This window comes from Phasianus colchicus, chromosome 3, assembly GCF_987193195.1.
Source record: "Phasianus colchicus chromosome 3, bPhaCol1.hap1.1, whole genome shotgun sequence".
NCBI classification, from domain to species: domain Eukaryota; kingdom Metazoa; phylum Chordata; class Aves; order Galliformes; family Phasianidae; genus Phasianus; species Phasianus colchicus.
Window position 1 is genome coordinate 11803276 of NC_143438.1, and position 24868 is coordinate 11828143.

General features: G+C 43.7%; 1 protein-coding gene across 1 annotated transcript in view; it reads right to left on the reverse strand.

Annotated features, from left to right (window-relative positions):
• BMP6 (bone morphogenetic protein 6) overlaps window positions 1-24078 on the reverse strand; it is an 85346-nt gene extending 61268 nt beyond the window's left edge. The window contains exon 1 of the mRNA XM_031589337.2: window positions 23630-24078. Within this exon, the coding sequence (XP_031445197.2) occupies window positions 23630-24044 (415 nt within the window). The 5' untranslated portion in view covers window positions 24045-24078. The remainder of the gene's footprint in view (window positions 1-23629) is intronic.
• Window positions 24079-24868: the final 790 nt, after the last annotated feature.

Genomic DNA, 24868 nt, shown 5'->3' on the forward strand with positions numbered 1-24868 from the left:
GGAATGAAAACAAGAAAAAAAAAGATGCAGAAGGACCTGAGCACATATTCTTCCAGCCATGAGAAGCTTAGGAACTTCCTGGGAAATGTAGAACAGCACATTTAACAGCTACCAATAGATGTGTTGTTCTCTACCTCTTTTACACTCTATTCATACTTCTGGTCTCACCAACATCCTCTGGTAATGAATTTAATAGTATAACACTGACGCACACACAAATGGATTCTTTTTGAAGACGGGGGGGAATAACACTTAAAGATAAACTGAACATAAACATAGATTGATAAGAAAATACAGGCAGTATGCAGACAGACCATTTGCTAAACAAAAGTTGGTAAAACAATGCATGCAATGAAGAACAAAATTAATGAGAAAACCATATGTGAGGAGATAAAATCTGAGAAAGACAGCTACAGAATTTTTGAAGTACTGTGCAAGAAGAAGTTATGAAGAGGCAAGATAAACACTATGAAAGAAATGGTTATGCACTATGAAAGAAATGGAATTTACAAAAAGAACTGATTTTCCAATTATTTTCAACAAAAAAGCAAGAAATTTGCCCGCAAACTACAGTAAGCTGGTTATTTTCTTCATGTTCTACAAACCAGTCTTTAGAAGATGATACTTTTTCCTTGGCTTTTCTCACAATGCATGAGATGCACATTCTCTGCATATCTGTATTGGTCTAAATAGTTTATTTATGCCCACTGTGTACTTTTCAGATGCTTCTCTCGTTACAATCCTTCTCTTGCCAAAAAAATAAAAAGATAAAAAAAATTTTAAAAAAACAACCAACAACAACAAAGAGGACAACTGCTATGCAGAGATCCACTGACAAAAACAGATTCAAGATACCAACTGCACAGACCTCACTGGTGAACTGGGCTCATGGTAATAAAAAAATTCCAAAATTCAATAAATGAAAAATGATATTTTTCATACTTAAAATATTTTCCACACACACACAAAAAAAAAAAAAAGGCTGAGGACTATTGAAAAAATGAAATAAATTTCTACAAATATCCACTACACAATCCAGTAAAAAGATAGGAAGAAAATGATTTCATAATGGCAAAGACATTCTTAATTTTTCTATTTTCTTTCCCCACCTTTCTTGTTTTCATTTCCCTTTCAATAGAAATTGAATAATGACCTTAAAAAGCTCTAACCTTAACACTTTAGCTCTTTTGTTAAAAAAGAAGCTGTTAATTTTTCCCCAGAAATGACAAAAATGATGACGACATCCAGCAGTGCAACTCATAAGAACTTAAATAAAATCAAAATCAGTATTTAGCAGAATGAATCATAAAGCTATTTCTCACCTATGGAGATGAGCCAAATTATGTCTTGTCAGTGCTGGCAGTTACTTTGCCATAATTTTGCCTGTAACATTTCAGCCCACATTCCTTCTTTTGGGAAACTTGACCCACTTTACTTACACCTTACAATCAAAATAATATATAAAATAGTACAGAACTGAGGAAAAAAATCTAAATTAACTCTGTCAAAGAAGAAGCAGATATGTATAATGTTCCCATATGGTGTCTTCAGCTATACATCAAAAAAGGGCAAACCAACCCTTCCAGCTAGACAAAGGGAGGAAAGCTACAGAGGCTAACCTCAATTAATCACAGAGAGACAACCCACAGCAGGAACCCCAGCATCCGAAGCTCAAGGGCCTCTTTCCCCTTCTTGTAGATGTGCTTCAGATTTGTGCTGGAGCACTGCTGAAAGTCAATGGCAAAGTTACTGTAACTTGCTTTTGAAATTTGTCTGCTTTCACAAAACATTGCTCCTGGAGTAAATTCAGCATCTCGCAACTCTTAAGAATGCTCTTTAAAATTATATAGGTTCACCATTTACTAAGCCTTTTTACAAAAAGCATTCAATTTCTGGAACTGATATAATTCTTCAAAGTATGTGTGTACATATATATATATCCATTCATCCATTCTTTGCAGGAAAGTCCTCATACTGGTGCTGCCCCAGTTACCTACAGACAGACAGCAGTACTTTTGTATAAAGGGCATAAATCTAACCTGTTCCAGCTCTCATAAGTCACATCTCTCACCCCCAGGCTCACTACACCAAGGAACTGCTGCAGAAGGGCTCTTGTTCACCCATTTTACCAGCCCTGCCCACCCATTCATCTCTCCCCATCTCTCCTCCGCCTACATGGGCACCCACCCACAGCCTCTGGCAGCTTTCCACCCCAGCCTGGCTTACTGCTGGTCTGTGGTTGCCACCAGGGACCAAGGGCCTCATTTACTGTCTGAATTCCTCAATTCCACATCAGAGGAACATATTTTGGGAGAGTCCACCACCATCCACGCTCACCCCGACAAGTCTAACCCGCGAGGGACAGTAACTTGTCTGTGCCAACCACAGGGTGTACAAAGCAAGTCTAGAAGATGCATCTTGAATGTTTTCTTTGGAGCAAAGAAGAGGAGGCCCCAAACCTAAGAATGAAACCTCAGCCTTTGCATGACCAGCAAACAGGAGACTTGAATAGTAAAACATGAGACAGTAAGGGTGCTACACTGCACGTGGCCTCTCACACCCGTCCACAAAAATGCGCCTGTCCCAAAATTACTTTACCAGATGACGAGCCATGCCCAGCCAAACAGACAGCACTCCTCCATTGGATTGTGTATTGCCTTCAATTGCTGCAGATGCCCCACGGCAGACAAATGCAGACCTGAGATTAGCATCAGCTTCACTGCAAGAAGTCAGACATTATCCTTTCTGATCACCTCAGATAACTTTGGTGTACCTTTTGGCCTATCTAGACATAATGATTTCACAGTGCTGACATCCAAACAACTTTCCAGAGGAGAAAGGCCAGAGAGCCCATCCGTCATACAAAGGAAGGCTGTGCTCTTCATGTAGGGGAGCCCATAAGCTCCTCAGCAGAATTTGCCACCTCCTGAGATGTCCACAGCAAACAATGTGGGAAGGAAATGGCAAGTTGCCTAGTAGCACAGTGATGTACTGATTCTGGATACTACACTGAGAATAGTTGTCAATAAATGTCCAGAAACACAAACGATCCTTCTGCTCTCCACCAAGCCAAAAGTTCAAATCATCCATTTGCATTTTGTGATTGAATACCTAAGTTCTAACCCAAGACATCACCAATGCTTCATCTTCTGTTTCAGTTTCACCCCTCCAAGGGACATGGAAGCAAGATTAGATACAGAAGACTACAGTGCATATATATACAAATAAATTTTGTCTGATTCTTACTTGTCCTTAGAGAGAAAAAGTATTTCAATATGAAATACCGTTAAATTCTTGTTCCCACATAACTGGGACGTAAAACCATTTTTCAAATAATTTGTTTAATGTGGGAAGCCATGTATTTATCTGTTAATCACTGTGCATTTTGTTACTTTATCCTTTGCCATCATTCCATCATGTCTCTTTAGCTGTCAAGGGCAGATCTTGTCTTCTCTGTTCCGTACTGGTACAACGCCCAGCACAGAGCAATTCTCATAACTAAATCCAAGCACTGCTGTAAAAGCAATGGCAATTAAGCTCAAAACTACACAGATAAATTTCTGAAGAGAATGTACAATTTACATAATGACACAAATTCACAAAAATGCTTGTTTCGTGTTGGTCAGAACTGCCAATGCTAAATCGCTACAGAACTTCCATATTTTACAGTCCTTTTTAAGGCGCGCTTGGACAGAACTGAGAAGATGACAGCCTGAAGCCAGCTCTTAATCAAATGCAGATTTACCTATGGGGCACAGACCAATGATCAGCAAATTACAGCAGAAAATAACTGTGAAATCAAAACGAATCTTGGTGCTAACCAAATCTCAGCTCACCTGAAGTTAAAATATAACCCTTGAAGAAAACACTTTTCAGTTAGCCATCATTTTTTTATTACCGGTATGTGGGACACTCCCAGCTCAAAATTCCTGCTCGTCTGGGTGGAGACTGATGGCTTCTGAGCCATTTCTTCAGAGTCTGAACCACCCACATCTACCAGGAAAATTTATTGTGATGAATAAACCTATTAATACCAGCTTCACCCCACCCTCTACTGCTTCAGAGTACGGAAACTTGATGGATGTATCTGCTTCTGGTTAGTACACCATGAATCTCAAGTTTTACAATGAGAAGCCAGGAGAAACGCATAGCGTATTTTATTGTAGCATTTTATTGTAGTGTTTTGACACATTTTCCAGAAAAAAAATGGAAAATTCAACTTATCAGGGATCTAATCGGCAATCTTCGCTGACCACACATTAAAGCCTTCTTCGCTTTTTTGCAAAAATCTATTTCTCCTTTGTTTCTTACCTCCTTGCCAAGAGAATTGGACAGACCTGATTATCTTGTGTTCCATGGCAAGAGCAGTCTCAAGTCTTCCCAAGTACACAACAAAAAGCTTTGTGCCCCTGTTTGGCTGGTAGGCCCTAAAAACTAATAGCAGAAGGGACAGTCCCTTTCCCCCATTTAGTCAGGAGCTTATAAGCACTGGGACAAAGACAACCCTGGTAGCAGTGAATGTCGTCTGCCAGGCAGGAGAAGGAAGCAGTTTTGAACACATCACAGATTTACTTTTGTTTCAGTCCTCTGTTTTGATGACAAAAGGGAGAAAATACAAGGTGTGTTGTATTGAAAGGCTGGCCACAGCTAACATCTGTCAACTTGAGGACTTAAATGCTGACTTACAAAGCAGTGGTAAAGCGGTGGTATTTTGACATGAGGAAAAGCCTACACAGATATGATGTAGAAGACACCCACACAAAGACTTAGCTATGTGCTATGTCACAATTACAGATATCAAATTATGGAATAAAGAAAATACAAATGAGCTGCAGATGACAACCATTGTAGCAGTGGAGCCAATTCAAGCAGCAGGACAGGGGAAGGAACTGAACTGTTTTAGTTATGAGGCAAAGGACAGGGCCAGTGAACCTAAAAATAAAGAAGGAAAATACCACTGGGTTTGCAATCATACACACCTTGTTTGAAGTCTATTTCCACATGAAAACCAAGACTGAATCTCCTATTCTGCATCTAGCTGAGGAGGTACAAGACAAGAAACTACTACCTCTTTCAGCTCTTCTGGCCTTTGGATAGATGTGCCAAAAGTGCCAGACCTTGGGTGGGCTCTGTAAAGAAATTCTCATAAAAGTTGCTCACTTTGGTACAAACTGCTCAAAAATTCTATTTCTCTGTGTTTGTCTGACGTGGCAAGAGGTACTTGAAGGGCACTTCTTCGGGGAGGAGTAAAACTTCTTCGTAATGCTCCAGAAGAGCTTAATTTTTATCAATACTGATGTAAATAGCATCAAAACTCTTGATGCCAGACTCAGGCACTGTCACTAGCATGATCATGTTCCACTTCTATTTCCCAGTGATGCAACTTCCTAAATGCTTCAGCAACTTGCTACTCCAGGTAGGTAACTGTGAACAACGGATGTGGGGAAAGCCAGGAGGAGTGAATAATGTTCCAGTCCTACGTTTCAGAGCAAGAGGGACCAGCCAGGATCCTGGGGTGGAGGGTAAAAAGTAGCATTACAGCAACTTGACTTTCTCTAGGTCATCTTTCATTAGTACAACTGGCCTCCATCCACAGAAGAGAGGAATGATCAAAAAACTTTAATCTCTACATAAGCAGACCAAAACATATGGTGGGGATCATGGTGGCCCAATAACCACATCTGTTAGTGGCATCAGCAGAAGCTGCAGTATTAGTCAGCTACAATGGGCAAGAGCCCAAGCTTGGGCTGGTTCCTTGGGCAGCAGATCCTCTGAATAGTTCTAGGCCATCTTGACAAAGCTCGACCATTTATTTTAGACCACCAGTAGTTGCCATAGGGAACTGCTGGGTAGCCCATAAAATTGTTTCCTTTTTTTGTGTTAACTGATTAAGCAGCCTTTGCTTGCTAACCTCATTATACAGCACCACTGCCTGTTGTTCCAGAAAAGTGTTCTGTGACAGTAAGAAAACTGACAACTAATTGTTAAATTTGATCAGGTATTTTTATTGAGGGAAGACAATCGTTAAAACAAACTCATAGAAGAAGGCTTTGGCCCATGTTCAGGAAAGCACTTAAGTGCAAGCCTTAGACTGTCTCTATTCAGGAAAGTGCGTGCTTAAGTGCTTTCCTGAATATAGATATACGCCTGCCCTGGGGCCTTAAAAGTGCACTAAATAATAAAATTTATTGCAATTTGACTTCACCATTTTCTTGAAATATTTGTTTAGCTGCTTCTTTATTAAGAGTACAGACACTGAAATTTTGTATCTATTTAACAGCCTTTACTACTCACTGATTGCAATCCAAGAGACAAATAATCTCTTTATGCTATTTCAGTTAAACTCTAGATTTTCCATCCTTGTCATTAAACTATATCATTTTCATGGAAAAAAAAAAAAAAAAAGCCAACTTATTTAAACCAACTACCTTGAAACAGGGTACTTATTGGCTGAATATCATTTGAAATCATTTTGCAAAGAGTTGGAGGTCTTCTGAGTTCATTTTCAGTGTTACACAATAAAAATACAATTTCAAACTTCATCTAAATGTTTCAAGGGTGACATCTGAGGATGTGAAGGGTGACCACTGATTAGCGACATTTGGCCAGGGCTTCTCCAAATATTAATGCATACCATTATTCCAGTAGAGAAAACACAAGTCAGGCCAAAAAAACAAATCTCGCCAAAAGCAGATCCTTCTACCACAATGTACTGTACCTGTGTTTTGCATCTCTCACAAGCTACACCCAATGTTTTCCTCTTCAAATTCTAGATTTCCTTAATGGAAAGCTGATCATGTTGAGAATGAGGGAGAAAAGCATGGGAGCACATACATATACACATCCACAGGAAAATCTGGGAGAGGATGTGAGAGATGTCCTTCTTGACCATCACTGCTGTATCCCCCTGAAATTAGAACTTGAAACTTGTGAAACAAGGCCAGAGCCACTCAATTTGTTACTGCTGCCAATGTGCAATGAAGTGGGACGTGATCATCACTCTTTCGGACAACAGTTTATTCCATCCTCTTGTGAAACATCAGGACTGATCCCAACTAGGGAAAGAATCTCAACATCTCTCATGACAAAGGAGCATGTAGGGACCAATTACTGAATTACTGACAATGTCTCATGGGCAAAGTAAACAACAGACTTCCCTCTGTAAGACCAACAACAGTCCGTACTGCACGTGGAGATGTCATCCAGCAGATGTTTCATGTCTGGAAGTGCTGGTGTCACCACTGATCTCTCCTGCTCCCAGACACATCTCCTTCAGTAGATGAAAGTTTGGATCTTTTAGTTCTTTGCTGTTAGATTTTTGTTTTTCTTTTTTTCCAGGTCAGAAGACCTGTGAGAAATTGGGCAGGATTTCCGTGGAGCTACAACATAGTTCTTTGTGGTGGCCCTGAGAATCCTTGCTAGTGCTAATGCCATTTTACCTTTCCTGCCCAGATTTGGGCTTTTTGTGTGCTCCATCACTGATAATCAAAGTATCAATTATACCCAGCTCTGCACTCCAAGTACACACACAAGCACAAAAGGAGGCATCTAAGTGTATTTACATAATCTACAGCAGAACAAAAAAGGTTTCAAAGGCTGAAACAAAAAAATCTGCAGGATGAATTCTCTTCTGGCTACACACAAAAAAAAAGCAGCTGAAAATTTATATGTCCCAACTGTGATCAGCAGGTGCCTAATTAAAGAAAAACCCCATGACAGTGACATGGGTTTAATTTGTTCAGGTGGCAAGCTTAACAAAATAAACTCAGGGAATTAATGTTGCACAAGCACAACCACTTAAAAATGAAGAAAATGCCCAGTCACAATGAATCATACAACTCAGACAAGCATTGGAAAGTCTGTTAGCTTTAAACTCAATTGTAATTAGTTTCCCCTCGCTTCCAAAAATGCATTTAAAAAGGAAATAAGTATTTATGGTGTAAGCTAAACCACAATCATTTTATTTATCTTTTATTTCACTTTTTCCTTTAGGCTTGGTTTTAAAGACAACCTAGACCAGCCTACTCGCAAGCCTCTTAACACACATCATGCTTAAATGGGAGAATAAAGAACATTATGATCAGTTTTCCTAGAGCAGGACACCACAAGAGAAGCATAATAACATCACTTCCTCTTTGGCAGCTCTGCCAGATGTCCCTCCCAGGCACTTCCAGCCAAAGACTGAACATCACATGGACATTGAGGCAAAGAGAATGCTCCTGAAATGGGACAAGACTCAGAGGATATGACAGACAAATGATGATGAAGAGTCTGCCTGTTTCCTCAGCTCCATCGTTTGGCCAGGTGGGAAACCTCCTGCTCCCACAAACCTTGTCTCCTCCATCACTGCTCCACTTCCACAACAATGAGACACTGTTACAAGCGTTTACACAGGCCTGAACCATGCAAGCTAGGAGATATGAAATAAGAGGTAAAATGATCAAAAACTGCATCAACTAGAGATGCAGTTTCATCCATCTGGAAACATTACATTTAGAAAACTTGACTCTGCTAGGCATCATCCTTCAAGCTCACTTGTGTGCTCCTCCCCAAGACTGCAGGTTTGAGAGCAAGGACCCACGTGTGTTCACCTCAATCCTGCCCAGCTTGTTCCTCCTGCCCCCAGAATTTCTCCTCCATCTCTGTGGCCATGTAGTCAGATGGAGTGGCCAGCCTGTACAAGGTGCACCATGACCAACTGCAGCATTTGCTTTGACACCAGTGGAGTCTTCCAATTTTTTCTTGGGATATTATCAGGTGATTTACGACTTTCTTTGCAGGGTTTTTCCCCAGTTGTGCTCTTCATAGTAACTTCAGTTCCAGACAACTACAGCTGCTTTCACAGCCCATCAGCCTCAAACCATACTGATTTCTTTTCTCCTCGAGTACACCTTGGGTTTATTCAACCCGAAAGAGCAGAAATGGCAACGTACACACTTCACACCACACATAGTGACAGCCAAATACTCTGCAATTCAATGACAATATTTTCCAACAGTTTACACTGAAATTCCTTTGCCTGGGCTGCCTGGATAACTAACTTAAAACCTTCAACTCAAGCCTGGGTTGGCAGATCACATGCAGTTCTATGAAGAATTCCCTACACCCTCTACCTTGTTTCTTTGGATTCCAGCAAGCATGAAGGTGCTGACAGGAGGTGCTTGGCAAACTCTTACAGTAGCAGAAGACAAGGCAAAACCAACATACATCTCTGCTATGGCTGCTTTAATATTAACATGCAAAGAGGTAACAGTGAGTCCCACAAAGAGACTGTGGCAGAGCACCAGTGAGCGGCTTTCTTGGATTCAGGAATGAGTTATTGTTTGCACACATTTCTGAAGTGGGAAACTGATATTGACATAAGGTGACTTCCCACAGAGAGGAGGCAGTGGGACAGGAGTGGAGAAACGCAATGAATTCCAGGAAGGAGAGCTGCAAGCATGTCCTTCTAGGTTATTAAGACCTGGGCTTAGCGCACAATCCCTATGCTTGGCTTTGTTTTAGTTTGTATTGGATAAGCGCAGGTTTTGCTGTCTTTACTCTTCACATAACATCAGTGAAATCTGCAGGACTATTTGCATACTATAGCCTGTATTTGAGATAACTACTGCCTCTGGAGCTGGCACTAGGCAGTACTTTCAGCAGGAAAAACACATTAGAAAGCCACTGTTCGGGACCAAAGCTTTCAAGATTTCTTACTATTTCTTCACATTTTTCTTTACCTTTGTAAAATTTTAGAAAATTTGGCTAAATTAAAAATCATCTGTTTGTTTAATCATGATCTCTCTCTTTTAATTGCTAAGAGGACCTGTCGTACAAATTCAGGTTTTATTCCACCTCAGACTGGTGCAGTCCAATGCCAAGAGTACGTATGTTGCTAGCTGGAAAATAAAGTGCCCTTGATTCCTAACTTTATTTTGGACAGTCAACTCCAAGTTATTAAAAGCCAAATTCAGTAGTGAGAAAATATATATAGCTTCAGCTGTTTTGTGTGGGTTTAAAGTGGTATTTGCTTTATGAGTAAGAGATTCAATAATGCATATATTTACATAAAAATAGTTTTGACGTTTAAGTTAACTTCTTGCCAAGCCGGTGCAAAAATGGAAATGTAAAAAGCGTAAGTGCAGAAATGAGCCCCTATGCTGTAAGTCTGCTATTTACAGGTAATTTTTTTTCTTGGCAATAAGACCTGAACATACCGTTTTATAGCACTAGACCTAGCCACTCTGAGTCAATTTAGTGTTTATGGAAAGTGCTGGACTGACAGTTCACGAATTAAATTCTTCATGCCAGAATGTAGTTTTGTAGGGGCAACAGCAAAGGGAATTTCTAGAACTTGGGCCACTGCTGTGCCTCAGTCATATTCTGCAGACATGACAAAATTCCAGATAGCACAGTTGAGTACACGTCAAGTCAAACACCCCATTATTTCTCAAGAGCAAAGAGGCTTCTGGAGAGGTAGCACCACCACGTGTCATGGGAAAGTATGCAATGAAACACCTTGTGCAATTTGAAGTAAAACCCCAGACAGCTACAGTATGCCTGAAACTTTCAAATTGGAGCTGCTCAGAGGAAGAAGTCTATCTCACATAACATTTTAGCCATGCAAAACTCACGTAGATTCACTAACAATTCCTCCAACAAAAGATACTTGGTGATTTATTTATTTATGTTGTCTTATCTACCCTGTTACTTTTCAAATGAACTATCTAGCTTCTTTAGCCCTCTCTTTTCTCAAAGCCAAGGAGGAAAAGAAATCTCTTTAATCCTTACTTAGGATAGGTGATGCACTTTATGACATAACAACATTATTCCACTTCATCGTGGCAAGCCATAGGAGGCCTACTGTGCTAGGGATGTCAGTAGTGTCACACACAGCAATGTGACTAAAATAACTGATGTGATGGACAGAAGAAATTGGAAGCTGTCTTTTCTACTAGACTAACCAAAACCGCTCCTTACTTCTTTTTTCCCCAGAGCAATTAGTCAGCTCAAGAACGTCAAAATATATAACTGGGCAGGAAGATAAATTACAGTGTAAGTGCTGCTGCACTTGCTTGGCCCCAAGGTTTCTGATGTTTGAAGCTTCATGATGTTCCCTATTCCATAACGCAGGACTTCTGAGCACATTTTAATAATGACAAAATGGCAGACAAACCTCCCTGCGCAGATTCATGATAAATATAAACAAATAATAACAAAGCCCAGATGACCAAACTGATGACATTGTTATGAAGAATAGTAATGTAAAATATGTATGCATAGATTTGTTAAGCCTTCAGTCACCAATTCAGGCCCTTTTGCAGAAGTTCACAACAATTGGCTTATCAATACTCAATACTCGGAAGGTTTCAGCTGAATGGTCTGGCAACTAAAAAGCCATCTTCAAATTCTTGCTACCCTAAAGCATCATAAGTAGATGAAAACACATCAACAGAAACAAGTAATCAGAGCTGAGGATAGTCTTGATCTCTACTGCAGCCTCATACGTTACATATTTTTTCTGCTGTGATCTCACTAGCAATGCATCACCGTTCTTTAACCACTCTGAGCACTGATTCTACACTCAACAGCTGTGTTTGTTAACAGGGCTAGAAATTAACACAGCACAAATGGACTTCATCCAACTGATTTTTTTTTTAATTTTTTTATTTCTTGCATTTTCCACTACACTTCACAATATATTGGTCCTCATAGTCCAATTATGTATTTGCCACCGATGCTGGCCAAGGAGAGTGGATAAGCAAAGGAACTGTTTGCAAATACAGTATAGGGAAGCTGCTTTTTGCTCCAAATGCAAGCTGCCAGCTAAGCATGGTTCAGACACATGTAGCCAGGGAAGTACACCGCTACACTCTCCGTACTTTTTCACTGCAAATGTAAAGAATGTAATCATAACCCATCATGCAATGAGCCAGTTCAGTGAAAGTGATGAAATCTGATTAAACTTTGTACTTAAAGGGATCTGCCCATGCCCTTCCCACTGGTATCTGAACTCTCAAAGCCACTTCCAAAGGACTGTAAGCCAAACTTCAGACGAGACAGTCCTAAAATAATTTCCCATTTCAAAATCCACGTCTTATAGCAGAAAATTACTTAAAAGCAAATAAACATGCAGCTCTCAGCCCCTGTGTATTTTTAATCTCTTTGACAGTTTTCTTCTCACAGAGACTGCATGAAGACTAAAGGGAGTCCTTTAGTCTTCATGCAGTCAAATAATGCCTTGGGTTGGAGGAGACCTCAAAGATCATCTAGTTCCAGCTCTCCTGATGCAGTCCAGGATACTGCTGGCCTTCCTGGCTCCAAGCGCACACTGCTGGTTCATGTCCAGCTTTTCATCCACCAGAGTTCCCATGTCCTTCTCCACAGAGCTGCTCTTGTGGAGTTTTTCTCACAATTTGTATGCATATCTGAGATTGCCCAGGCCCAAGTGCAACGCCTTGCACTTGGTCTTGTTGAACCTCATTAGGTTCACATAGACTCACTTTTTGAGCTTGTTCAGGTCCCTTTAGATGGCATCCCTTCCTTCTATCTATCAACTGCACTGCACTGCTCAGCTTGTTGTCACCAGCAAACTTGCTGAGGTGCGTTTGATCCCATCATCTATGTCATTGATAAAGATGTTAAAGATTACAGGACCCACAGCAAACCCCTGGGGAACACCATTCGTTATGAGTGTCCATCTGAACACAGAACCATCGACCACAACCCTCTAGCAGTGACAATCCAACAAATTTCTTATCCATCGAATAGTCCACCCTTCGAATCCATATTGCTGCAAATTAGAGATACAGATGCAGTGCAGGACCATGTCAAACGTTCAGGTAGACAACATCAGTTTCCTTTCCTTTGACCACCAATGCCACCACTTCATAGTAGAAGATCACCAGATTTTCTCCTATCCCATTTTACAATAAACATTTAAAGAGGAGTTGCTGGACTCACTGGGATGTGGAAATGAATAGTCCTGCACTAGCTCTCAGACTCATGCAGGTAAATGTAATTTTTAAATCTTTGCCCTAATTATTCAGAATATTCTTGCAAGTGATCCCTATTTATGCTAGAATTTACACAACATATAAACACAGCATGCATCAAATTATAGTTTACAGACTGTTTATGTCTTCCACTCTGCTACAAACACTCCAGTCCCATCTTATAAACTGAGTTATACAGAAACTACCAAACAGCCTTCCAAGCAGCTGCTGAAATCCTGGTATTCAAACAATTTCTCCACGCAAATATTCACTACTGTCCATTAGTTCACCACTACCCTCATAGGGCACCCCTCTGGACAGAAAGAAGTTTAAAGCACTATGAAACTTGATTTTCTTATTTTCTTGGGAACTGAAAGAGCACATTTTCAGGAACAGTTGAAGGGCATTTCATTTCTAAGGGACTGCATCTCACTATTTTTAACTTTGCTGCACGCAACAAAGTACATATTTATCTGATAATTCCAATAATAGCAATCAGGATGTTCTGACATCACAAGACGAGAAGAACCCTGTCAAAGTAATATATTGCACTTTGCTGTGTAATTATGTTATGTTGGAGCAGAGCATTGGAAAACTTAGTATAATCATTAGCTGAGCGCTGAATGTTTTGATTGTCAGACAGGTTGTATATGATGCAAATATATGACTCAGAAATGATTTCACATAAACATTTTGGTAACAGCAATCTGACTCATAACCTCCAACATAGAAAATAACAAGCTTCGCAAAACATCTGTGCACTCTGAGCAACGCAGCCTTGCAACAACCTCCGAAACCTTGTAGTGTCAAAAAATGAGGGAGCCTGGTCCCCAAAGTGAAGAGATGCTGGAATCCACCCTCCTAAATGAGTTGAAGCACGGGGGATTACGAGAGCAAGCCCACAGCAGAGGTTAATCAGGCTTCGGTTCCCACCGGAGATCTGCCAGAGATCTGCAATATTTGTGCCCTCCGATAGACTGCCTGGTGGGTCTGCTTAGTTTAGGTCCATATTTAACAGGCAAAGCACAGGAGGGAAAGTTTGTTGTTATTCTACCCGAAGCCTTGCTATGTCAAGTATGACACAATGCACAATTCATCTGCTATTTATTTTCTCATTCATTAGGAGATGGACAGCTTCTTTCACTGCTCCTTTCCGAAGACAAACGTGCAGTCTTGAGTGACAAGGAGGATTTACCGTCTGTTATTTCAGAGGAGGTTTGCCATGTTTATTCTGGAAAGTGCCACGAGTTAATGAACTATCTCTTCAAGCCCCAGTGAAGCCAAGCTGCCAGCTCAACAGCTGCCAGAAGCAACAGAATGTTTTGGGATCCCATAAAATTGTTTTTACTGAGACTAGTGATAGCAAAAGCATCAGACGGACCTAATGCCAATAGCTCCTGCAACATAAAGGAGTCATTATAAGAGCTTCAGCCATTACAGTGCATTTTTTTTCAGAGTTCCTTAACAAAACTATCAGCTAACTCAGAGCACATACTTTTAGCCTCCCCGCAACATGAATACCACTTAACCCAGGCACACCCCTGTCACTGCCTTCACATTACCAAAAGCTAACCAAACCTTTTCTTGGCTCTACAACAGTTTCAAGAGAAAAACGTGTGTCTGTGGCCTCTTTCACCTTCCCCATTCAACGCTTCTTGGATGCCAGCGTATGCAATTGCAGAGCTTCAACACACATATAAAATCAGAGCTATTTGCAAAACAGATTCAACTATAAAATAGAACCACATTCAAACCTAATCTTAGCTCTCCAGACATTGCTATCCATTGAGAAAGCCCTCAAAAGCGGGGAGAACTCAGAGCAAGGTGCTCTCAAATCCTTCCCATCCTGGCCTGGTTCAGGGTGGCCCAGCTGCCACATAAGGCCACGTCTGCCACTTCCCATATGCTCCCATGGGACAGGGCAAATAGTAGGCATGGTGAATGGCCATGGTGAATATTTGGGTTCAGACAGCACACACACAAAGGCAGGAGGTGATACCAACACACGCACAGATGAGAGGCCATGTCCCTAATGGAGGGTGCCCAGAGAAAATCAGGCAAAGCCAATGAAGAAGTTTCACTGTCAGGAAGGGACAAAACACATTCAGAGCAAGAAACCGTGGTCTCCATCTGACTGATACCCAAGGAACCTGAGGTAGGATGTGGTTTGCCAAGTAAGAGTGCACTGTGTGAGCTGCTTGGAGGCCTGCCAGGCCAGTGATGTAGTTTTGTGGTTAGATCACAGCAATAACCTCATAGACCTCATCACAGCCCCCAGGCCTGGTCATGCCCTCTGAGCTTCAGTCCAGACATTCAGAAAATGATTCGAGTGGCCATTAAATTTAGTCAGAGCGTGCTGTAAGATTTCATAGAGTCATCAAATGGCTTGGACTAGAAAGAACCTTAAAGATCATCTAGTTCCAAACCCCATAAGCAATTCAATGCTTATGAAGTGTTTTCAGGCCCTGGATAAAAGATAGAGTCATATCCTTGCATTGTTGAACAAACGAGGAGCCCTCCACATCCTGCAGAATGGAACATTTTTGGAGAGGACGGCTGCTACAGTCATTAAAGTGTAAAAACCATCATATGCAAGAGACGAAACACAGACATCTCCAAGCGAAAATATCTCTTGCCCTGTGTAAAGTGTATGTATTTTCTCTCCAGCTATCTTCCATAGCTTAAGTAGGAACTTCCTTACATACGAGGACCTTTTATTTTTTGCCTCCTTTCTTTCTTCACTCTCTCCCTCTCTTTTTTTTTTTGTTGGGGAAGGGGGGAGGAGGAGAGGAATTTTTTTTTTTAAAAAGGCACTGAAAGGGCAAGCCAAGAGATTCACAATCACTAAAGCTTGCAGAACATACAGTGAAATTTTGGCAGGACATGCATGTTTATCCTTCTCATATGCTGTTTAAATTATTTTTATAAACAAGCCATTATCTTGCATAGCCACTGCTTAGTCCCTTTCATGTCGAGGATGTTTGATGTTACAGCAATTAAGTAAAAAGGGCTACACGCCTGAAACGTGGTCTCAGGATGATGGTTTGTGGGCAAGAGAGATTGCTGCTTTTCTACAATGAAGGGTTTATTCTCCAGACTGCATTGTTTCAATCAGGCACCTGGACTTTGGACTTGCAGACCAAATCTTTGCACAGATACAAATTACATTTGTACTCGGCTTAAATTTTAGAACTACGCTCCCGCCATTTAGCACTAAAAATTGTGTACAGCTGACATGCTCTCCCATGACAAATGCATATTTAGTAATCGGAGCCACTACCAAATCAATTCTGTCTGTTCATTATAAAGCTGATACTTAGAAATGAGTGCGCATATTTTCTTACTCATGTATGTAACTGGGGTCTGGGATCTTCAGGATTTCCACATCTGTCATTGAGATTTTACAAGTCTGGCCTGGTGAAACACTGCTCAGCATCCCTCACTAACCCACAGAGACATGCCTGAGATGTAGTTTTGATCTCCAATTCTCAGGTGCAGGAGGGGACCTGCACACTGAGCCTTTGCAGTGTGAGGTCCCACATCCCCCTCAGCGTGTGGCACCTCAATCTAAGATCCACAGGGAACCACATCGAACCCTGGCAAGGCAAGCAAGGTCAGAGGGAAGCTAGTAGAGGAGCTGGAGTCTCTCACTGCTTGCATGCAAGCACACTGAGGAACCAGGTTTGGCATCATGATGGAAAAACAGGTATTTTAACACAAATCTGCTTTGCATATAAGGAAGAAATGTTTCACAGTAGGGTAGTGCGATACAGGAGCAGGTTGCCCAGAGAAGCTGTGGATGCCCTATTTCTGGAGTTGTTCAATTTGGACTTAGATGGGGCACTGAGCAACCCGACCTAGCAGGTGGCAACAATGCCCACAGCAGGGGGACTGGAACTGATTGGGTTCTGAGGCCCCTTCCAACCCAAATCATTCTCAGAATCCACCTCAACTGTGCTTAACTAAGCTTCAACTACTTATTTATTCCCCTTATTACCCATCTTTTGTCAAGGTTTGAAAAGTACAGAATTTAGATTACAGTAAGTGTTCACCTCTAAACAGCTTTTATTACAAAGTTTATGAAGATGGAGGCAGAAAAATACTATGCATTTTGTATGTGCTTGTTAGAGTTCAACATTTTTTCCAACTCATTTGGACAATTTTACTCCCAGTAAAATGACAGGGGCTGACTGCTGACAGTTCTACTCTCCTTGATTCATCTCAAGCAATCAGGAGAAATAATGATGAAATACCTCCATTTCAGACAAAAACTACGGACCCTTTTTACCATCACCTCTTTGCTTACAGGTATAGATATCCCAATCTGCCCACAGGCTTTAATCTGTTCTCATTTTTACATGCTCCTTTGTTGCCTGGTGTGAAGCAAAATGACTACGCTTCAATAGACATTATGTCACCTTTTACACCCTTACACAAACACAGTGTCTAATACCTTCACCATACACACCAGCCACACGTAATGCAGTAAGTGACAAGATAAGAATATTATCTCTGCAACACAGCATATTTAACAGCCCACACCTGATAAATAAAAATGTGGCTCTCCATTTGCTCCTATTAAGATTTTAGTTTGATCAAATTCATCTTGTTTACATGAGAGCTTCAAGCAGCTGATCTCTCAGTCTTTCTCACTGCAAACGACCACTAAATTATATGGAATAACACATCTTTGGAATACTGCTTGAAAAAACACTCTCATTTATTATCAGGAAATTTGACTCCTTCTGAACAAGTGCTAAGTGTCCCAATTAATTTGTAAAGCTATTCAAGCCATGAAGTACATCTGCACTCAGAGAATATTTGAAATACTGTGCTTCTGTTTTCATTTTCAAAATGTTTTCATTTATGCACTAATATTTGACCTATGAATATTCCAAGTTTACATGGAGCCAGCTATTCTAAATTCCGGTTATACTGAGCATTCATGCAAAACACCAGGTGATATCACTGGATATTTTTAAGGGGAAAGTTCATAGGAAAGCAGTTATGTATTCTTGTGATTAACACCACATTGGATCAAAACAGTCATGTCTAGCTCTCTTAAAATACAGCTACTGTTTTAGTTAGCAGAACACTTCGGCTCTGTCTACATTATACTTTTTTGCCAAAAAATTCACACTGTGCTACCACTGATTCAATTCTGTCATTGTGCTGTGATCAACACTGCAACCTTAAAAAAAAAGAGCTGTGGGCAGCTCTGTCAAAATCTTTGTGCCCTTAAAAACACAACAAAAATCATCTCATGATGTCTCAAAAAAGAGAAAAAAACAAAACAAACAACCAAGAAAAAAATAAAACAAGTAAACAAAAAAAATACCAGCCCACAACATGGCCTAAAAACCCACCCAACCCTACACGGCCATCTTCTGCCCTGGGAGCTGAGCTGAGAGTTCAGGAAATGCTGGCTGCAGTCTGAAGTCAGTTTTATAAATCAAACTCCAGCATGACCCCTGCAATCCCAGCAGGGCTCATCTCAGTTAATTTAAGCCTTTCCCCTGCACGGTTCCTATAGTAGCTGTGTCCCCGTGCTGTCCCCAGAGCCACTGGGAACCAGCCCCACATGCAAGGCACAGGATCAAGTTGCTCCCTGGCATAAGAAAGGTTGAAGGAGAACCCAATGGCTAGGGAATCACAGCCCAAAATGCTTTCTCCACACATCAAATGGGAAATCTTGGTATGACCCAATGTCATCCTCTGAACTATTCACACGGAGAAGACCGGACCTCAGCTGTGGTCTCCCATGCACTGGTCTGATCCTTTGAAAGCAAATGGGAATCTCTCAACCATGAGCAATTTTTCCATCCGTACAGATCACAGAATCCCAGAAGGGCTGAGATGGAAGAGCCCTCAGGGTCCAGCTGGTCTGACTCTTGCTCTAGCAGCAACACCCACAGCAGGGTGCCTAGAACGATGCCCAGATGGCTACTGAATATCTGTATATTGTCTGTTCTCTGTTTAACATCACTATATAAATAGTCAAATGGAAATGCTAAACTGTTAGTAGGTGGACTCCACTTAGGAGCATTGCTGTGCCACTGCTGGGAAACAGCAGAAACACACAATGGGAATGTTTATGTCTTAAGTAATTCATACTTCCCTCTAGTGCCACGCAAGTTAGAAATGATGCAAGATGACTTAAAGAGAACCATGCCTCCATAGCATGGAAAGTCTAAACACCACCTTCCTTCCTCCTAAATCACAAACACCACTTAAAAGTTTACATTTAAAACTGCAAGAGGGAGCATCAAGACTGCAATGGGCTTAGCCAGGCTTGGCACAGGCCTGCAGCTCTTCAGTGAAAGCTGCAGCACAAATGCCCTCCAGGAGCTCAGCACAGAGCATCCATGGCAGCTCTCCAAGGGATCTACCTGCTGACAAGACATTCACCTGAAAGGAAACTTTGAAAAGAACATTTTTTTAGAAGAAGTAGGTTGGTTGCAGGCTGCTAGCACAGGGAAAAGAACTGGGAAATGCTGCTTTTGGATTTTCAACAAACAAACCCACACTTAGTTTTGTATTCCAACAAACAACTTTCTACTAATTTATACATACAGAATTTGTCTTGAATTAATCAAGGCCCCTCTGGGAATTCTCACTTTTTCCAATTACAATCGCTGTTTTCTTTCTTCCTCTCACACTAATTTAGAATAGTGTAAACTTTCAACCCATTAAAAGCTTTCACAAGAGTTCCTGGCTCTGGAGAGTCCAGATGACACTCAAACATGGCCCTCCACTAACTTCAATACCGCAGATCTTGATCAGCAGCTGTTCTTGGAACCACACAGCTGTCAGGGCTCCTGTGCAAAGCAGGAAGACCTCAAATTCACTGCCTGAAGAAGCTGAGGGCTTCTGAAAAGGCAATCAAAGGATGATGGAGGACCACTTGCCTTTTCTTGCATCCTGCCATTCTTCAGCTCCACACCAGCAGACGGCCAGCAAGCAACAATTTCAAGGGGATTACCTACAAAAGGGTCTTGGCTGCATCAGTTGAGCAGCAAATATAAAGCTGATCTCCGATGCTTGGGATGCGTCTTGGCGCCGAAACCCAGCATACTAGGTTTGGCAGACATCAGTAAACTCATTCCCATCGTCAGCTCCATGATTTCTAATACTGGCCTGCTCCAGACACACGTGGAGGATGCTGTTTGCATGCCGAGAGCGAGGCTTTGCACAGCCAGCTGGCAGCATAGCCAGATACGCAGCATCACACACTCCCGTTATTCCCTGTGAGTAGATGTCATGACCTTTACAACATGTGGCCAAGAGTATAAACAGATGGGATGACAGTATGAATGGTGTGGTCCCGTCGCTACAATCGTACAGTGTCCCTAATACATCTTCGTTGCCAAATTCCATATCCCCTGACACCATGTGTGAGACCACAAAAAAAAAAAAAAAAAAAAAAAAAAGACAGGTAGGCTGATCAGATGCCTCAAAAGAAAAAAAAAAAAAAAAAAAAAAAAGATCTGCTTTAGAAATGAATTTGGAGTGCTTTAGCACTGCTTCCTTCCTATGAAAAGCCATAGTGACTGTAAGTGCTTGCTTGCCATGGATTTATGCAAGATCATTCCTAGAAGTAAATCTGGTAGGAGACTGCTGCCAAAAAAAGATGAAGAGATGGCTCAGAGGACACCACATCCGTAAGCTACTGCTTTGCAAGCAAGGAGAGAGAGAGTATTTGCACAGCCAGCCATGCACTGGCTTGCTGGCACTGAAATGCAGCTCTCCAGGTATGTGAAACCATACAGGGAAGACTGTGATTGCCTGGGTTTTAGGGATTCCAACATTTAAGAAACTTTTCATCACAGTCACAACTCAAATCATGCAGAAGGGCTTAAAGGATGGTTTAGGTTTTGAGAGAAAGCAGAGAGCCTTTTTTCACAAAAGTAAAGAGAGAGACATTCAAGAGATGCTGGTAGTTTGCCGCAAGAAGGAACAATACGTAACAATAATGACCCAGCACTATGCTTCAAAAGTGCACTTTCTACAGTGCTTGCCACAGGAATTTGGATTAGTTCAGACTTTTCTGGCATTGCTGTTTAGCTGTTGATAGCCACAGATTTGGGCCACACCAGAAATCCACAAAGATTGTTACTGCATTCCCTTTTTCCCTTAGTGGAAGGACACGTTTTCTTCCCACTGTGGATGCCTGCATAGAGACCTGCATGGATGAGGGACCAGATAAGATTCTTCCCTGTCTTGATCCCCACTGTTCCTCTCATTATACAGGGAGTAACTCTGCATACACTTAAAGTAACAGAGCCTTTGAGGGTCTTCTTTCTGCTGCTACAAATGGCATGCACTGCTCTCTAAAGGTGCCAGCTAGCAAAATATGGTCTGGAGAGCATCTCTTTCCTGTTTTAGCAATGAGGATTCAAAGGAAACCAAAGGGAGTTTGGACAGTCACAGCCTCAGCTCGAGCCTGCAGGTCCAAGCATGAGACCTTTGCCCTTATCTTCCTGAGCTTAGAGTAGGGTTGCTGCAAGGGACTTGGTACATCCCTCACTAAGACAGACCTAGAAGTAAGCCTGAGTCTAGCTGTCAGCCTAGCATCACTCCCTCAAAGAGAGATGTCCACGCCAACCCCAAGCCATTCCAAGAGGATAAAGGGGAGAGAACCCTATTAGTGCCATGAGGAAGATATATTATACAAACAGTTTGTTATCCCCAGTAGTACTGTGTCAAGCCATGCCAGTGTCTACATTCATCCAAGGATACTCCTGAAGAGCAACAGTTTCACTGGGGTATTGTCTGATCCACCGTGCTGCCTTGGCAACACAGCCCCTGCTGTACAACCATACCCTCAGCTCAGAATTTAGACACGTGTTTCTACCTGAGTTCAATATTGAGCCCTCTTAAGTGGGAAACTGACAGAAATACGTGTTTTCTGAGTGCTTTATCCCAGGCAATATTCCTGAAATAGATGCCTTGGGGATCATCTTCCCATAGTGGGAAGCAGGTTTACCTGCTGTAACCAGTATTTTATATCAAAACCTTTTTTTCTCTTCACTTGTAATAGAACCTGATACTTAGCAGGTGTCTCTCAAAGCAAAGTGCTGAGCATATCCTAGAAAATTTGAATTTCCCACGTTTTCCTGAAGTTAGACCTTCAGGGAAACACTGCCCACACCTCACAAATCCACACAACCAAGCAGAACCTCCAGCTATCAGGTGAAGCACTTTCCTGGCCAGATCTGTGCTGAAGCAGATGCAGTACTGAAGGTGATGCACCCTTCTGATTGAAAAAAAGAAGGAAAAAACGTCTTTGGTAGCTGTCACCTCAGTAATGGAAGGGCAACTCTTCAAGGCTGGATACAAGCAAAGCTCTTCAGAATCTAATTCAAACCGAACAGAAAACAACTGAGCCATTGTTTGGTTTCCATCCGTCAATCTGAACTCATTGGTAACAAACAATTGCGTTCAATGACACGAAGGTTTATGACTCGGAACTTGGAAGTCGGTGAGAAATTTCTGCAGTTGATTCATACTTCCTGAGACTCGGAATCAGTGTTTCTATTGCGCTGCTCTTCTATGCTACAGGAATAATTTTCCTTGCTGTTACATAAGTGTCTAGACCCAAATTATTAGAACCGATCTGAGTCGTACGGATGTTTTTATTTCCTAATAATAATAACAAAACCCCAGTTTTTCCAGGTCTACTGTCTAATACTGCTCACCAGCTGCCCCATTATGCAGGGTGCTACACACCAACAAACGCTGCATGCCCACGTTTCTCCATGATATCAGCCCCTCTGGGAGCTGCCCTGCACCTCACAGTAATACAGTGGGGATGGCTCACAGAAAGTCACCGCGCAAATTCACATCGTTCCACACACAGGTCCCCAAAGCCCCCAAGGCAATTAAGTCACGAGCAGCAGCTCTGCTTGCCCGTAGAACGCTCGTATTCACGGAGGGCACCGCAGGAGAGAGGGATTCCCATTGAATACCGAAATCTCCCAGCCCAGGGAGCGAAGCTAAATCTGCTCTAAATACCTACATGGCAGTACCGAGCTACCAAATACACCTACCACCCTGCTAGCTTGGATACATTTCCCACTGCAGCGATACATCATTGCTATGGGTGAGGAAACAACACTAATATCGGTGCGAGCTACATGCAGGTGCCCGAAGTGCAGCCCTGTCCGGCTCTCGGCCGCCGCGCTGAGACGCTCGAGCTTCACAGGAACTCACTTAAAAAGGAACTGCCACTTGCCAACTGAAATATTTTCCCTCTCCACATTAGGCTGAATCTAATTGCGTTGTTCCCTTCTAATTGCGGGCTAGCGTTCAGGGCTCCTTCAAGTGCTAAGTTAAGCGGCTTTCCCACAGAACTTCCCGGCACGGAGCCCTTCGCATCAGGACCGCGCTTCACCCGAACAGCAGGGCTGGCATCTGGCAGAACTTCTGCAAGATTTCTACCGCTTTCCCCGGCTCGAACACCAGAAGAACTGTCCCGTACCCACCCCGCAGCGCCTCCGCCGGCCCCAGAGGAGCTGCGTGGACACGAGGCACAGCCGAGGGCCGCTCCCTGAGCACCGGCGGCCGCACCTCGCACGGAGCGGCTTTAACCCCGGACAGCCAAAATACTCCTTTTCTTTTTGAGTTTCGCTTTATTCGCGCTCGGCACTCACCCAGGTTGACGAAGCTCATCACCATGTCGGCGTCGTTGAGGAAGGCGCTGTCCTGCGCGCTGGGCACCGGCGGCAGCGGCGGCGCCGGAGCGGGGGGCTGCGGGCGGCCGCTCCTCTCCGCGCCCGCGGCTCCCTCCGCGCCCTCGGCCAGCGCGTGGTACAGGTCCAGCATGAAGCGCGGCGCTGCCGGCAGCCGTCCCGGCGGCGGAGCCGGCGGTTCCCGCGGAGGCGGGCGAGGACGGTGCGGCAGCCCCAGCACGGAGAGGATCTCCCGCTGCATCTCCCGCTTCTCGTGCGACTTCAGCCGCCGGTAGAGGAAGCTCGGGGCGGCGGCGGCGGGCGGCGGCTCGGCGGGGCGGCAGGCGCCGCTCAGCAGCGCCCAGCAGCAGCACAGCCAGGCCAGCCGCCGCGGCATGGCGCTGGGCCGGGCGAGCTCCCCGCTTCCCCCTGTCCCCGGGGGCTCCCCGCCGCCCTCGGCCCTCCTAGCGCATGGGCCGGCGGGGGGCAGCCAGGCCGGCGGGGCTCAGCGCTCGCCCCCGCCCCCGCCGCGCATGGCCGCCCGCGGGGCAGCGCGCTGCGAGCCCCCCGCCGCCGCCGCTCAGGTGCGCCGGGGCCGCCCCCGGCCCGGCTGCAGGGCTGAGCTCAGCTCGCCATGCCCGGGGGCTGCTGCGCGGCGGGGACGACGACGAGGAAGAGGAGGACGAGGAGCAAACTTTTCCCCAGCGCAGCCGGGCTGCGAGCGAGGGAGCGAGCGGCTGCCGCCTGCGGCCGCAGCCCCGGTCCCCGCGGGCTGGCCGGAGCCGGGCTGCTGGCGGCGGAGGCAAATCACCAGCGCGCCCGCCTCTCGGCGGGGCGGGGGCCGCTCCTCCGGGGCGGGGAGCGACCGAGGGCGCAGGTAGCGCAGCCCCGGGGCGGAGCGGTGGGCGCAGCGCCGTGCCGGCAGCAGCAGGTTGCGGAGGGGCGGCCCCGTGAGCCGCCAGAGGTTCTGAGCAGCCTCTGAGCGGGGCGGCCCGGCCGCGTCGTCTGTGGTTTGGGCTTCGAGATGAAACGCGGGATTTGGGCCGTTAGAGCCGTCACATCTCTTCTGCTACCTTTAGGGAGGGTGGAGCCTTCGTTACGAAGATAGATAGATGAGCTGTTTGCTATCACCTTTTCCGAGAATAACAAACACAACCTATCGCAGACCCTTGGTACATCCTAAGCACAGGCAACCTCCTCCTGCCTTGGTCAACGAAGTGC